Below are 17162 nucleotides of genomic sequence, written 5' to 3' on the forward strand. Positions count from 1 at the left end.
ACAACTGCTCACTCACTCCATGCCACAGCAGGATGGGGGAAGGGTTAAAGTGAGAAAACTCCTGGGTTGAGATAAGAACAGTTTAATAATTGGAATAAAATAGTAATAATAATAGTAGTTATAATAATAAATTACAATGAAAAGGAAAATAACAAAGAGAAATAAAACCCATGAAAGACAAGTGATGCAGATGAGAACGGTTGCTTACCACTGACTGACCGATGCTCAGACAGTCCTTGGGCAGTGGCCCCCATGCAAACCTTCCTCCTAGTTTTATTGCTGACCACAGTGTCATAAGGTCTAGAATATCCCTTTGGTCAGTTGGAGGCAGCTGTTCTGGTGTGTCTCCTGGCTCTTTGTGCACCCCCAGCCTACTCGCTGGCAGGGTGATGTGAGGAGCAGGAAAGGCCTCGACTCTGTTAAGCCCTGCATAGCAGCAGCGTCCTGGCTGGAACCAGCACTGGTGTGGCCAGCAGGACCAGGGCAGTGACCGTCCCTGTTCTGGGCACTGGGGAGGCCAAACCTCGAATCCTGGGGGCAGTCTTGGGCCCGTCACACCAAGACACACCTTGAGGTGCTGGAGCGAGTTGAGAGAAGGGAATGGAGCTGGTGAGGGGCTGGAGCACAAGTGTGATGGGAGCGGCTGAGGGACCTGGGGGTTCAGCTGGAGAACAGGAGCTGAGGGGAGACCTCCTGATCTCTGAACTGCCTGAAAGGAGCTTGAAGCCAGGGGAGGTCAGGCTCTGCTCGCCAGGATCAAGAACCAGCACTAGAGGAAACGGCCTCAAGTTCCACCAGGGGAGGTTGAGGTTGTATTTTGGGAACAATTTCTTCCCCAAAGGGCTGTCGGGCATTGGAACAGGCTGCCCAGGGCAGTGGTGGAGTCACCATCCCTGGAGGGGTTGAGCAGACGTGGAGATGAGGTTCTCAGGGACATGGGTTGAAGATGGACTTGACAGTGTGAGGTTAGCAATTGGCTTTGATGATCTTAAAGGTCTTTTCCAACCAAAACAATTCTGTGATTTGATTATTTTGTTAGCATACATGCTTGCAAGTTGAACGGTTTATTTTTGGCAAAGTTTTTCAAATAACTTGTTGAGATTTCCTAGTGAGTATTGCTGGGATTTATGACAATCTTACTGGAACAAATCTGGGATTAGGAAATACTGATATATGCTGTTAATGTTACTAGATGAAAATAAATGAGGAGGGAGCTAGACAGAGAGAATTGCCAGGTGTGAGGCAAGATTTTCAGATGTAACTGAGTTTTGAAGGAAAATAAATGTATGAGGAGATGTTAAAGAAACTGGGCTGGAGTCCAGTACATTGACAGAGGTATTGGTGCTTTAGGTATTTTCCCATGCAGGAGAGCCAGGGAACTGGCACTGTGGAGTTGTGAGGGTCCCTGAGTTGCTCTTGCCTTTACAGAAAGAGCAGTGCTATTTGTGCTCATAGGCAATCGCAAGGAACCTTCTGATAACTGGAACGTAACGGCCCTTCACCTCTCAGCTTCTGTTGAAGTCCTAGCTAATAGCTCATGAACCAGTGTCTTGGTGGGCACACAAAAGAACGGGTGTACTCATCCATGGGTGTAGAATGTGCACAGGAGAAGGGGAGCCCTGGTTTGGGTGGTAGAACCAAGGGACTGGCACTTCAAGCAGGAGAAATGTTGGGACAGGGCAGAGAAGCTTGAAGAGTTTTGTTCTGTGGGCTGTTTCATTAGTGTACTGCAGAAGAGTCAGGCTTGTCGCGGTTATGCGATGTGGCTATATAGTGTGAGTAAAATTCAGAATGCTAACTTTTTTTTACCTTTAGATATTCTACCCAGAAACTACAGACATCTATGATCGCAAGAACATGCCACGCTGTATCTATTGTATACACGCACTCAGGTAAGGCTTGCTAGGCAGAAATCTAACTGCTTCTGAAATCTTTCTGCAAGGCTGAAAAGTGAGAGGGCTGAATGAGGATGAATTTTCTAGCAGAACAATCTTACCAGGTCAGAGCAAAGATGCATGAAGCCAGTATTTTGCCTTGGGCAGTGGCCAAATCAGATGCTTAAAGAAAAAGAACCAGTCAGTTATGTTGTGATTGCTGCCTTCCAATGCCAGTTCTCACCCTCCCTGTCTGCTCTCTGAGCAGAGCTGAACATTTTGGGGCTTAAAGGAACACCTGAAAAATTCTGTTTAGATTTATAAAGATTGGAGATTTAGATTTGATATGTTAAGGTCATGTGAAAGGGTGGAATTGCTTACCCCTCTATTTTCTACTCACATTAAAACTGAGTTTACCAGAGTAATGGGTATTTGCTTCAGTGATTGTTTATTTTTAATATTCCTGTATAATGGTGTATTTTAATACAGGGTATATGATCTGTGCTGAGCTGGCACTACAGGCAGAAAGGAAAGGAGTTGCTTCTCTTCCCCCAGTCTCGTTTGTCCTTGGGTGTATGGGTTATGGATTAACCCCTCCTCTGCACCAGTTCCGTTTCTCGGCAGCTCCAAGTGAAGGCGTTAGCACCATTGCAGTAACCCAAATCAGCTCGATGGATCCTGGGGAGGTCACACCCGCAGTGCTGGGGCCAGTTCTGGGCTCCCAGCATAAGAGACACAGATGTGCTGGGAGGGCTGGAGGGAGGTCACCAAGGTGGCTGCTGCATTGGAGCGTCTCCTGTGAGGAAGGGCTGAGGAACTGGTGCTGTGGGCCTGGGGAAGGGCTGGCCCGGGATCCCAGCAGGTGTGCAGCTCTCTGGGGAGGCTGCCATGGAGATGGAGCCGGGCTTTTTGCAGCCGTGCCCCATGGCAGGACACAAGGCAGCTGGCACAAACCAAACCCCAGAAGAGTCCCTCTGAACATCAGGAAATGCCATGTTTGCTCTGAGGGTGACCAGGGAATGGTATGAGTTGCCCAGAGAGGTAGTGGAGTCTCTACCCTTGGAGATATTAAAAAGCCATCTGGACATGATCCTGAGCAACCTGGTCCTATGTGATCTTGTTTGAGGAGGGATTTTGAACAAAACAAACTTGAGAGCGCCCTCCTAGCCTCAACCATCCTGTAATTCTGTGAAGACTTGAAAGTGATGGACAGTTATGTGTAGCTGAGGACAGAGAGGAGTCTGCTCAGCGTCTTGGTGATTATGAGCTGTTACATTAGCTTACCTGAGTGGCTTCTTAAGTCCCTGTCTCCTAAATGATCTATGTCCTTGTCAGAACCACAAGGAAAAATTACTGTTTCTAATTACTTATTTTCTTTTCTAGCCTGTACCTGTTCAAGCTGGGTCTTGCCCCCCAGATTCAGGATTTATACGGGAAGGTGGACTTCACAGGTAAAAAAAAGGAAAATAGTGCTGATATGTGTGCTGCCTTATTTCGTACCCTCCTAGACATTGTATAGATCAATTAAAGGGTGGTTACTGTTGATATCCTAAATGCAAATTAAATTAAAAGTTGATGTCTGTGAAGAGTTCTAGTAATTTAAGAAAATGGTTTGATTTGGGTACTTCTGAGCCAGGCTGTTAAATAGCCATTAGTTTGCTAATCATTACTTTTGCAGATAACAGCCCCTTTTTTTCCACTGTTGTAAGATGCTCAAACCTCACCTCCATCCCCTTGGGAGAGGTTTTGATTTGAAACTCAGTAAATGGTTCTGACTTCCCTTGACAGTTTAAAGTAGAGGTGCTGTCACCTGAAGAAAGGTTTGCCAGCTGATATGCTGCAGATTTCAGCACAAGGTCTCATGTCCACTTGCCTCCTTGAGGTTCCAGTTCCTTGATTTTTGCAAAAGTGTCAAATTCTGTGTTTTGTGTTAGTGAGGTTCTTGCCTGAGGGCACACATCTGATTTTAAAGGTATATAAACTTTATTTTTCTTCAAAAGAGTTATTGAGTGTACCTATAAAATGCTAAACTAACAACTCTCTTTTTGAGTTGTATGGTATTTGGCAGCAGCCTGTCTCAATATCCTCCATTCACTTTTCTCACCATGGGCTCTCTGTGGGGAAACAGGAATGCCAAAATACTGCCCGTGCATTTCCTGACCTGTTGGCAGCTACAGTTGAGGCTCCTCAGAATGATGGAGTCTGTTCCCAGCTCCTCATGAGAGTCATGTGTTGTTTCTAGTGAGAAAGGCTACAGAATATTCCCTTATGAGTTTCTGGGAGAAATGTAGATATTTATGAAAAGTGTGCAAAATGTCTGTCAGTTTTCATTTATTTTGTTTCACTTACTGAGTTATGTTCAAAATATTATTTAAACAGTAGTTGTAATTTATTGTAGTTATCCTAATTTTTTTCATAGCAGCAATTGGTGTAGCAGTGCTGATTCCTAATGTGTTCAATCCTGTGTAACAGTGTTTTTATGTATTTTTCAGAGGAGGAAATCAGTAACATGAGGCTTGAACTGGAGAAGTATGGCATTCAGATGCCTGCCTTCAGCAAGATTGGAGGAATTCTTGCGAATGAACTGTCTGTGGATGAAGCAGCATGTAAGGAAAAATGGAGTTGTGTTTTATGCAATTATTCTAATCGGCAGATTAGATTTCCTTTTTTTGTTTAGTGTTGATTTTAACGCCACCTCTTGTAAGATAGTACAATGCTTTTGATACGCCTTTTGGAAGACTGCAAAAAGGGTTTTCTTCTTTCCCTTTTTCTTTTGTTTCTGGAACATGATGATTTGACTAGCTAGGGTATCGTACTAGGAAGCAGGCTGCCATTTCTTGTCAAGAACACAAAGCTGTGATGGATTGAGAGGTACTTCAATAATTCTTTTGCTTTCCAGTTAATTTCCAGATAATTCTTCTGCTCTTTCGAGTTAATTTCCAGATAATTCTTCTGCTCTTTCCAATTAAGTTCTCAGTTTTTAATGGAGCTATTGTGTTTGACACTAACTGGCAGGCTGTGACTTGTTTTTCAGTACATGCTGCTGTCATTGCCATTAACGAAGCAATCGACCATCAGGTTCCAGCTGACACTCTTATGGCAATGAAGAACCCTAACGCCATGCTAATAAATCTTGATGATCAACTGGAATCCACTTACCAAGACACACTCTACAGAGCAAAGCAAGACAAGATGGAGAATGCTAAAAATAGGGTAGATTAATTATTCTTTCAAACCACCTATTTGCATGCACTGCAGTTTTGTCTTGCAATGTGAACTGTGGGGAATTCACAGAATGTATGTTCCAGTCCCGTACATATGCTGTTAGGCAGCTTCACTCCTGGGGTGTTCTCATGTGTTCCCCAGTAACCTGTTGCCCTGCTGTAAAGACGGGCAGCAGTTTGCTGTGTTCTTCTTTTTAGCTGTCTGAAATATGGACTGCATAGAGAATTTATGTCAGCCTGTATATGCTGGGAATGCTATCCCTCTACTTTCATATGACATATTTACATTTTCTTAACAATGAAATGATGAGCAAAACTGACTGATGCTCTCAGAAGGGGTTGGTTTTGGTTTAGGACGTTATATATCAGATGCCTAGCAATGTGTACTGCTTTTTACGTTTGGGAGCTCTACTGTGTGTTCATATAGAGCCATTACATTGAAATAAGGTGTTTCTAGGCTGTTTCAGAGTGTGAGTATTACTTACTTTATACGTGTTTACTTTTAGGGCTTCATTTTGCATGTGTAGAGGTAGCCTGTCTGTTACAGCTCTATATTGACAGTTAACCTCTCTGACCTCTTCATTGAGAAGATCTATGAGAGCAAAGGTAACTGTAGAAACACTGATTCGTTTTTGTTTCATCTTCAGATTGCCTCAGAAAATTCAGAGAGAGAGAGAGATGTGTATGAAGAACTTTTGACTCAAGCTGAGATTCAGGGAAACATCAATAAAGTGAACAGTAGGTGTCATGCTAAATAATAGTCTTGTTTAAAAGAGCACTTAAAAACGATACCTGTGCTCCTCCTCCCTTTCTGCAACGCTAACAAAAGTGAGAGGCAGCTCCCCTGGTTTTGGGGGATTTTTTGTTGGTGTTTTGTTGGTGGTATTTTTCTTTTGCTCATTATTAGTACATAGTACATATTAGTACATAGCTCCTGTTGCCCTTCCCTTAGGAAATGGATTGTCCATATCGCTGTCCTCCCCCGTCTTCCTCCCCCTAGTTCTTCATCTTGAGTGATGCATGCTATTTCCAACCTTCAGCCTCTTTTTCAAGTACTAATTTGCAATTGACTTTGGAAGTCTTCCATTCAGTTTACATACCTAACCTGGTATCCACCAGGTCTAAGAGTGTTTTTTTCTGAGCAGTATGTCACATAGATAAGCCATGGGACTTCCTCATTGAACATTTCTGTCAAACCTCTACTTTGTTGCTCCTAGCACATGCAGCCATATCAAAGATAGACCTGGCTTTGGAACAAGGAGATGTGTTAGCATTGTATGAAGCTTTGGCAACACCAGCCCTGGGACTCCGAGGATTGCTACGAGAAAATTGTGACTGGTATTTCAAGCAGTTTTTGAGTGACAGACAGCAGAAACAGGAGGTATGGAAAAGTCAAGATTACCCTAATTCACAAGGTTTTCCCCCTTTCACCATACCACCACTTACAGTACAGTTTAAAGTTGGTTTGACAATAACACTGAGAGAAGTGTACAGTAAGCATATGTATCATTTAGTTTTCAGATCTGCATATGAAAGGCCAGTATAATGTTCATATGTATATAGTTAAAATACTTTCGCTAAATCTTAAAATACTAACTTATATGTGTATAGAACCATTATAATATAGGTGAATCTTCCTTCTCATTTCACTATTGTCATTGCCCAAAAAATGTGGATATTTATGTTTTATAAATACCTATCAGTTCAGCATATACTGTGGAGAATCCTGCCATACACCATTTGTAGGTGTGGAACTTAGGGACATGGTTTAATGGTGGACTTGGCAGTGTTAGGTTTACAGTTGGACTCTATGATCTTAAAGGTCTTTTCCAACGTAAATTATTTTATGATTCTAAAATTAGGGCTAAGCTTAGTTTCTCATTTCAAGCCAAGTCTTCAGTGGATTCTGTGTATGTTAATAGGGGAAAAATATGCTTATGCAAAGATGGTTATTGCTATTTCATCTCTTTAAGGAATTTTTTTAAAGCTGCAGCAAGGTAGACAAGATATTGCATGTGTTCGGATCAGGAAAAATGTAGACAAGTCAGTTACACAGTTACAACAGAACAGATCTTGAGCACTGGAGGATGCATAGGTGCTTGTGCCATAGGTAGAAAATGCAATGACGTGACCCAATAGCGCCTGCTGGAAGACCTGTCGAGGATGAGGAGATGAGATGTTTTTGTGCTGCAGGTAGTGTGGAAAGACATAGAAAAGTTCACACCACATAATTACAGTAAGAGGCTGAGGAAAAATTTGTTTTTATGGCCTTTGAACAATAGTTTGAAGTAGAAATAGTACATGACAAACAATCAGAGAGCTGAATCTGTAGTGAGGCCTGGCAGTTTAAATTGAGGTCCTGAATAAGTGTCAAGTTTGAATTTCTGTTTATTTTTGGAGGGGGGTAGCTATGCATTATTGTAAGGCTTTTAATTCTTACCACTGTTAAATCGTAAGGCACTAGAGCAGACCTCATTGATAGTTTAAGTCTTAAATCAGGAGAGCTGGCAGGTGGGAAACATTCGGTGTCGGGCCACAGGCAATTAGTGTCATTTCCCGTTGTAAGCCACTGCGTAGCTGGGTATTGCATTGTTTAGCATATTTACTGACAGCAGTTCAAGGCATGAGGACAAGTAGGAGTGTGTTCTCAGTGCTGACAAACCTGAAGTGAACCTCAGAAAGTCGTTCACGCTGCTTTGCTCACAAAACTGCCCTCTTAGTTTTCTTTCAAGTCAGCAAATGTCAAGAGTCTGGGCTGGCCTTTCCTACCCAGTATGCTACAGAATGAAGGTGGTGATCAAACCCTATGCCATGTTTGTTCCCAAACTGTTGAAAGTATCTGGTCTAATCTTTTATAGGAATTAGGGCAAGGTGGTCATGTCACCAAGTGGGGAAGTGGTCATCTAGGTTGGCAAGCAAAGGGTGTAGAGCAATGTGGATAAGAGACACCCTGAAACCTATAAGACAAGGCTGAGGGGGACGTATGTGTAGCATACATACAGAAGTGAGGAGAGCAGTGTTAGAGGGGAGTCTCTTAGAAAATCATGGAATGGTTTGGGTTGGAAGAGAACTTTGGACGTCATCTAGTCCAATACCCCTGCTAAAGCAGGTGCACCTGGAGCAGGTTGCACAGGATCATGTCCAGGTGGGTTTTGAATGTCTCCAGAGAAGACTCCACAACCTTTCTGGGCAGCCTGTTCCAGGGCTCTGTCACTCTCAAAGTAAAGAAGTTTCTCCTTGTATTCAGATGGAATTTCCTGTGTATCAGTTTGTACCTTTTGCCCCTTATCCTGTCATGTCATTGGGCACCACTGAAAAGAGTCTGGCCCCATCCTAGTGACACCCACCCATAAGATATTTATCAGGACTGGCAAGATCCCCTCTCAGTCTCCTCCAGACTGAAGAGACCCAGCTCTCTAATCTTTCCTAGTAAGAAAGATGCTTTGGTCCCCTGATCATCTTTTGTAGCACTCCGCAGGACTTCCTCCAGTAGCTCCTTGTCTTTCTTGAACTGGGGAGCCCAGAACTGGACACAGAACTCCAGATGTGCCTCACCAAGGCAGAGCAGAGAGGGAGGAGCAACCTCCCTTGGCCTGCTGGCCCCACTCTTCCTCATGCACCCCAGGATATCACTGGCCTTCTTGGCTACAAGGGCACATTGATTGCTCATGGTTAACTTGCTGGCCACCAGGACTGCCATGTCCTTCTCCACAGAGCTGCTTTCCAGCAGCTCAAGGACCCTGCACTTGCCCTCCTTGCACTTAGGCTTCCTTAGGCTCCTCTTTGCCCAGCTCTCTGACCTGTCCAGGCCTTGCTGAATGGCAGCACAGCCTTCTGGTGTCTTACTCTTTTCTTGGGAAGTCACCATGAGCCAGTTGCCTCACTGAAGTGCCTGTACACTAATGCTTGCGGGGTGGGAAATGAACAGGAGACACTAGAGGCCTGTATGCAGTGCCAGAGCTGCAGAAAGTCTCCATAGTTGTCCAGAGGTGTCTCTAGGGATGAAACAGGATGGGGAAGATTTTTACCAAGTTTTTTAGTAGCCACAAAAAACAAGTTCAACTGTTTTCTGAGCTTCAAGGTCAGATTACATGTTCTTCCAGAATGGAACTGAAAGGTCTTGTTATGTAATCGTGGTCTGTTGGTGCTTTTGGAGAATTAACATCTTTACTGTGTGAACTACACAAAAAGTTGTGACCTGTATGGCTACTACTCCAGTTATTTGGGCCCTCCTGCTCCTCAGTCACTCAGCCTCATTTTCTATTTGTATTCATGTGGTACCATATAGTTCTAGAAGCATGTATGTGTAAGCTAGAACTGCATGTTGTCCATTTTGATATTATGATAATTCTTTTGTTGCTCAGAGGTAAAATGGAACATGAATTAACATGTCACTTCGTGGCAAACTGCACAAGTACTAATTTCATTCCAGCATGCAGCTCATGTACAGGGATCATTTTACCACAGAATTGTCCCCTATATCTTAAATGTTCCATAATTTTGGAAGCTGGGTATTGCCTTAGATTGCTGTGTTTGTGGGACTGCACTTCTAATACTGTAAAAGGGATCAGGTTGCACACATATGGTTTTTCAACATATGAACTGGGAATCTGGTGAGTAATTTCCGTCTTCCTCACATATGTAGCATTCTTTGTTTGCAGAAACTATGTGGCATTAGTGTTTCAAGGAAAAGCTGTTGTTTTGTTTTGTTTTTTTCTTCTTATTGAGCTATTCAAAGCAAGTAAGCTGACATTGGTTTCTTTCTTTTTGCAGGCTGGCCTTACAGGGCCTCTGCAGAAGGAAGAGTTGCAGTTGGGAGTGGATGCTGCTAACAGGGCAGCACAGCAGTATCAGCAAAGTAAGGATCAGCAGAAATTATTGCAGCAAAGTGACCATGGATGTGGTCAAAAGGATGAAAGCAAAACATTTTGGTCTGTGGAGATATGTGAGGTCTCTCTCAAACTATTATGAAAGTTCTTTAAGTACTTCATGAACGCTAAGAACATTAAAGAGAGGTGGTTGCCCAATTATTTGTAGTGTCTCTTATCCAGCTGTCAGAATGCTGCTGGAGATAATGACATACAATTTGAAATATTAAACATGGAACTTTTGTGTCCACCTTAAGTAACCTCTTTTTCCAGAATGCTTGTGTGGGTTTGTGTGCTGTGGATCTGTGAAGGAAATGTGGATTGCTCCATGAGGTGTCAAACTAAATCACCTTCTGACCATTGACATAAACCTTACTTGGTTTGAGCTACTGAACCTTTAACTGTTCCTAAATATCAGGTGGCAAATAGAATGGCTGATTGTTTTTTGATTGATGCTTCTGACAACATGCAGAGCTTTTTTCTGGAGAAGAATGTTCGGTTCCGCCCATGCAGAAGCGATTAGTTCAATTTGTGATAGGCAGGGAGGCAACTACTAGAGATGTGGGGGGAGAGGGTTTAGAATGCAAGAGGAAAATAGTGAATGTCTCACAACTGGGAAGCCACCTTTGAAGTACCTCACTTGCAGCATGGAACTTGACATTTGTTTGCCTGCTTATGCTATTTTGGTGTTAGCCAAGGTGTACCCACTGTCAAGTGCCTGTCACTGCCCTGAGCAGGACAGACCCAGGATAGATGTCCACAGGAAAAATAATGTTACCAATCATCCATGCAAAAATTTGCAATTATGAGGCTTCTTACTATCAGAAGACTGAAATGGTGAAACAATCCTTTGATAATGGACAAAAAGATGAACTGGTTTTAAACATGAGCTTTATTTTAAGGAAGGCATTATGTATTTTAGCTGTCTGCAGTAATAGAAGACTAATTTGGATCAGAAAGCCTCACCTATTCCCTGCAGCTGAGGGAATTGTTCTTTTTCTTGTTAGGTATCTGATTATTGAGTAGAATAAAAGTGCTGTTATTAATAGACACTCAACTGTCTGCCTTCCTGGTTCTTTGTGCTGCCTCTTTGAACTCTAGGGCTGGCGGCAGTAGCCAGAATTAATTCTGCAATTCGAATGGGTGATGCCAAGAAGACTGTGGCAGAAATGATGAATCCAGAGGCCCAGTTACCAGAGGTTTATGCATTTGCTGCAGATCTTTACCAAAGGGAGCTGGCCACCTTGCAGCAACAGAGCCCTGAAGTAAGTACCACATTTTCTCTTATTTCTGGAAGTTGATATGGATCACTGGATATACATTGGCTGTTTTGTTAAACACAAAACAAACCTGTCTCGCGTCTTCGTAGAACTGCTCTGGTGTTCAGTCTTTTCTGATGTCAAGTTTGATCCCTAAATCTTGAGCTACTTGGCCCTGTAAGATTCTGCTTTGATCTCTTACTTGATGTTGTAGCTTTGTATATGATACTCATCTTTCTCCTTCTGTGTCATGAGGGTTTCCCCTTTGCTTTGTTATTTGTCTATTCTGACAACTACTCTATTCTGTGTTCTATATGCAGCAATAGTTTGTAAAAAGCAAGTGGAGTTAATTTGTTGTCCTCTTTGTATGCAGGGTAACCTCACCCATCCAGAGTTATCTGTTGCTGTCGAAATGCTGTCTTCTGTGGCCCTGATTAATAGGGCTTTGGATTCAGGGGATGTGAATACAGTGTGGAAACAACTGAGCAGTCCTGTCACAGGCCTTACAAACATTGAGGATGAGAACTCTCAGAGGTGGATATTTCAAGCAATTATGTCTGTCTTTGATGTTCCTTGTATTCTGTGACTTTTTGAATTTCCTGCCCCCCAATTCTTTGTGTTCCTTCTGTGTTGTTTATTATGGTATTGATTTAATCTCTGTTGGCTCTTGCATCTTGTTTTTGCGATTACTGTTTCTTACTGGTCTAAGCTCTGTGCTGTCTCAGTGCTTTCTCATGGATTTCAGGCTGAAGCGTGTTGTGGTACCATCAGGTTGTCAGTAACGCTGTGCTCGCTCACCCACTGTGTTCTTTGCCCTGGACCCTCATTCGGTGCTTTAGTGCTTTTGGCGATTATTTCACATTTGGGCTGACCATCCTGTATCCAGCCTTTCCTCTTTCTGTTCTTCCCACTTCATATTTGTTCCAGTTAAAACCCTCATGTCACTCCTTCCACTTCGTGTACAATTCTCATGCTGTGTTGTGTGTTCCCTGGCCTGCCTGTTGCAATGTGATGTTTGTTGGGTTTGGTTTTTGTTCTTTGACAGATACATCGATGATTTGATGAAGCTGAAAGCTCAAACACGTGCAGAAGGAAATGAATTTATTACATGGAATGATATCCAGTCATGTGTTGATCGTGTGAACGTGGCTGTGCATGAAGAGCATGAAAGTAAGTTTTCTGTACGATTCATGCTAGTCTGATCCTAGCTCATAAGGAGTGCTACGTTATATTGTACACTGAGACAAACAGATGTCTTGTTGCATAGTTGGTGAGTTGTGTTTCACCTTGAAAAGTCTTCATACTCTAGAGAGGGTTAAATTTTTATTTAAGAGCCTGCTATCTTGATTGACTTGTTTCCTGGATCTCCAAATAGACCCTGGGTTTCCTGTTTGGAAACCACACAAACACAGACCCGTAGGTGCACACAATGAGATGTTACTTTCATAGTAGGTTTTCTATGTAAGAGGTCACAGCACAAGTCTGAAAGTTTGTGTAGTCCCAACACCCTGTTTCTTATAACACTCCTTACCTGTAAAAAAAGTGCAGAAAACTGTGTAATGAAATAAGGTGTTCTCACAGGGAATTACTTAATTCTTTGGTCTGCTTCATATATGCCCACATGGAAGGACACTTTTCTTCTTTCTGTGAATAAGTTAAATTAGTTTGAGAAGGCCCTCAAGGCATACAAACCATATATCTTTAATTTCCACTGTCCTTGTAAATAGTTTCAAATTTTAAAATGGTTTCTGCTGAGGAGCCACAACATGGCTGTGCCATGGAGTAGTCTTGTTATGCCCATATTAGCAAACTAATCAGAGAGAATTACTGTTTATATTGTGTGCTCTTTCCTAAGTGAAATAGTGACCATATCTGCTTTTTGATGGAAACCATGCCATGCTTTTAGTGATCCTGGTTCTTGTAGTGTCCTTAACATATATTTTTCCCTAATCTCTGCTCCATCCAAATACCCCTCTTCCCTGACATGTTCTGGTTTTCATATACAATTTTGTTTTGTGATCGTCTCCCTGCATGGAAGAAAAGGTCACAATCTTTGGATACACTAATCGAAGTTGGAAATCCCCACACTGAGTCCCTTGCTTTCTTTTGTCTAAAAGATCTCTTTGTTCTGCACTGATCAAACCCTGATTTGCATTGATCCTTCTTTAAGAGGGAATTGAATCAGATGACCTCTAGGGTCCATCTCAACCTGGCCTACGTTGTGATTCACAGGAGATAGTTGCTGTGGGTGGGACATGTATGATGTAGACTCTGTTCATATTTAGCTAACTATAAGGTATTTATGTTTGTTTATTTCTGTATAGCTGAATGGTAAATTTTAGTGTACATGAATAGCATCCACATCTCTGATAATATAGCTGATACTACATATGTTAAATACAAGAGTTTTCTGAAATACGAAGTTACTTTAGCTTCATGTGAAGATTTCTTTCTAGGGAAGAGAGCGCCTTGGAAAACTGTAACCTATGAACTTTGGCCATTTGGGCTTTGATAATTCTCTTCCAGAGAGTTGGATGTGCGAAGACTCAGTTCTGTCCTTGCATGTGGTCTTCCTGAGGGATTTTTTTTTTCTAATTTCTTATTTTTCATTGCAGTGCCCAGGCATTGTGACTGCTTTCAGGTGGAAAAATAGTCTTGTTTTCCTCACTAGTAAAGGAAGCTTTCTGTTAAAAATATTGCAGTTCTCAGCCTGGTTTAGGAAGGACTAACTCCACTTTTCTTCTGAAACAATGCTTATGTTTATTGTTGATCAAAAATGGAACTTTGTATCTCTCCCCCATGCCTTCCTTCTTAGGGATTTTGGCAATTGGTCTTATCAATGAAGCTCTGGATGAAGGGGACACCAAAAAGACTCTTCAAGCCTTACAGATTCCTGCAGCAAAACTGGAGGGTGTAGCCCCAAAGGTAGCACAGCATTACCAGGATACACTGCTTCGAGCCAAGAGAGAGAAAGCACAGGTGAGTGCAATAGATGTACCTCATGATAAACCTTGACATCTGTGTAATGGGCTCATTACTGGTCCTGAAAGCCAAGAATCAAAACTGGATGTGGAGAGCGGGGCATTCTGCATACCATCCCCTGATCTCATCCAGGCAGTTTGCATCTTTCTGTACTAGAGAAAGAGATTTGCAGCCAGACTGTATGAATCTTCGTGAGATACAAAGATGGGTACAAGAATATTTACTGTGCGAGATGTCTTGCTAACATGAGATGTGTATCTCTTGGGGAGAAATAATATGTCTCATCTGTTTTTACAAGGAGACCATGTTCATTCTAGGAGTTCTGAACTTCGGAATGCAAGTGTCCTGCAAGCTTAAGTATTTTCTTTTAGTATTGTTAATTGTAGTCGTAGGCACGGTTATATATGGCAAAAAGAAAGTTTCTGAAAGTGGAAAAATCTGTTAAGTGGTAAATTAGAAAAAATAAATGAAGCAAAATGCATGCTACTAGAAAAATGTATACCAGTGCCTGTTGTTCACCTGGTGACACTCACTGGTAATGATTTTTTGAGTGGTAGTTGTCTTATTAGCCAGGGGCTTCTACCTACTTGTCCGTAGTTGCCACTTTCACTAATTGGCTAAATGTGAAGCTGAAGATGGGGAAAGGAAGAGTCTCATTTTATGGGTGAGGATCAGTGTGTGTGTGTGTGTGTGTGTACGCAGCTGATTTTTGAGCAGTGTAGATGACATACCGACCTTTTTTTTTTTTTTCCCTAATCTATTTACAAAGTATCAGCAGACATCTCTGCTTTTAGTGGCCTGAGGGTGTTTGCACTAACACCAATGCAGAATTTTGCATGGGGACTAAAATCTAGATTGTGTTGAATACTGATTTTTTTTTTTTAGTTTATTTTTTCGAATTTTTTAACGGAAGATAAACCCATGTGATGGCAATAGCTGAAAACTGTGTGCATTTCTGATGAAAATCATTAGCAGCTTCCCCAAGGGCCCTGAAAGAGTTAATGTTGCTTAGGAACCTGGTTTGTGCTGCAGCATTTCCTCCGGCTGAGTCAGAGTGAAATAATGAACTCTTTTTAGTGTGCACTGAGGCTTGTGCCAGGCCCTGCTTGTAACTTCTCAGTTGGCGTGAAATTACCTTATTTAGGCATATGTTCAGTTTAGGGCTCCTCTCAGCAGCATGCCAGTAATTTCAGAAACTGACAGATCATACTATAGAGTAACATTGTGGGGAAAACAGTCACTATATGAAGTGCACTGTTACTGACTGGTGATTCTGTGCCATGGGACTGGGAGGGATTGTGGTTCCTTGCAGCTGTGCAGTCTGTGACTGGCCAGACAGCCTGGATAGTGTACGTGTCTCACGTAACGAGAGAGAAGAACAGTGGACTTGGTGCCATGGAACACGTGTGTACCTGCGGGAAAGCCTGCAGCAGTGAATCTGTAGGGAAGCACAGGTGGTTTCAGTGATCTGTGGCTTGATTTCTGCTGGTAGAGGTCACAGTAGAGGAAGCTGTTCCTTCGGTTGTTCTCTCCTGCTCCATGGACAGGAATTTTGCTGCTGCTGGTCCTCTTGTGGGTCTGTGGGCTTTCAGATGAAATCTACCTGTGAAAGACACATTTGTCCCTTGAACGATAACTCATTAAGCATATCAGGTTTGGACCGGCCAAAACAGGGAAAAATGTGAAGGGCATGTAAAGAAACTTCTTTTTTTCAGTCTGGCCCCAGAGTACTTGAACACTGTAAATAGTGGCTCTTTTGTGCAGTGTGAATATTATTCCATACCAGAAGTAAATGTTTCTTGTGTTCTGTGGACTTGTCAAGGAGGGGTGGCTGTTGCATCTCAGTGTTTCTTCCCGTAGTTACCTACAGGAAGCGACAGTGGGGGTGGAGAAGCTGCGCTTGGCAACTGCTGCATCATTGTTCTTATTGTATATTTTGGGACTTGCTGAACACTTGGCTCATTGCTCTTCTCCAATTTCTGCATGTAACGTCAGTTGACTGGATTTCTTCAAATCCCAGCCAAAATACAGGATACTCTTTGATCACCACCCCTTGATGAGCCATGTGTTAAAGACTGAAAACGTGGCTCAGGCTGTGTGTGTACACCCAGCCACAACATGAACAATGCGTTTTGGTTTGCTAGTCTGTACAGGCTTGTGAACTTCTGTGGGCAGGGACAAGGACAGCTGATGTGGCGTTAGTTACCCGAGGGCTTCTACCTGCTGCACACAGACGTGCTTTGGCTGCTTTTTGTTCTGGGAATTCTTTGTAGCTGTGTTCTGTCCAAGGACTGACTTGTGTCCCTGGAAAGTGTCATCCTCTAAGCAAGTATGGCTGTAGGACTAACCGCTGGTGAGCCCCTGGCCTTGTGTTCTCTTTGCTTATCAGAGTGATTCCCACTGATAGAATTTCTTCTTCATTCTGTTTCCAGAACAGGTTTTTTGCCTGGGAGGAGGTGTTAATTTGTTAGTGCCACAGCAGTCTCTGGTGGTCACAAATGCACAGGGTGTCCTTGTGTTAGAGGGAACTAGAAACAATGAACTGCTTCTCGTTCCCTCTGATACGGAAACCTGCTGTACTGGCTGTTGTTGATATGGGTTATTTTACTTTGCAAAAATAGTGCTACTTTTCTCTTCACGCTGTGTATATTTTTCTCATCATATTCCCCTCAGGACACACAGGATGAAACAGCTGTGCTTTGGCTCGATGAAATTCAGGATGGGATTCATAGGGCTAACAAGGACACGGAGGAGTCGGAGAGATGTGAGTACTGTCACACAGTATTGCAATTAATCCTCATTATTGACCAAGTAGTGGTTGCTTAAGGAAAGGCTGGGAGCTAGAAACGTCGTGTAAATGTGGCAAAGGAAATCAAATGCCCTTATGTGCTTCTCATGTAGTGCTTGGTTTTGGAGAGTGTGTGTCAGATTCTTCATATACTGTATTTCTTATCT

At 42.6% G+C, this 17162-nt stretch overlaps 1 protein-coding gene across 1 annotated transcript in view; it reads left to right on the forward strand.

Moving 5' to 3' along the window:
- The window catches only part of IQGAP1 (IQ motif containing GTPase activating protein 1), a 60327-nt gene that overhangs the window by 21358 nt on the left and 21807 nt on the right, over nucleotides 1-17162 (forward strand). The window contains exons 5-16 of the mRNA XM_065076877.1: nucleotides 1816-1892; nucleotides 3258-3325; nucleotides 4367-4480; nucleotides 4909-5087; nucleotides 5746-5836; nucleotides 6316-6479; nucleotides 9872-9956; nucleotides 11068-11231; nucleotides 11599-11759; nucleotides 12271-12395; nucleotides 14041-14204; nucleotides 16881-16971. Of these exons, the coding sequence (XP_064932949.1) occupies nucleotides 1816-1892; nucleotides 3258-3325; nucleotides 4367-4480; nucleotides 4909-5087; nucleotides 5746-5836; nucleotides 6316-6479; nucleotides 9872-9956; nucleotides 11068-11231; nucleotides 11599-11759; nucleotides 12271-12395; nucleotides 14041-14204; nucleotides 16881-16971 (1483 nt within the window). The remainder of the gene's footprint in view (nucleotides 1-1815; nucleotides 1893-3257; nucleotides 3326-4366; nucleotides 4481-4908; nucleotides 5088-5745; nucleotides 5837-6315; nucleotides 6480-9871; nucleotides 9957-11067; nucleotides 11232-11598; nucleotides 11760-12270; nucleotides 12396-14040; nucleotides 14205-16880; nucleotides 16972-17162) is intronic.

Source organism: Columba livia, chromosome 11 (genome assembly GCF_036013475.1).
Source record: "Columba livia isolate bColLiv1 breed racing homer chromosome 11, bColLiv1.pat.W.v2, whole genome shotgun sequence".
Lineage (NCBI taxonomy): Eukaryota > Metazoa > Chordata > Aves > Columbiformes > Columbidae > Columba > Columba livia.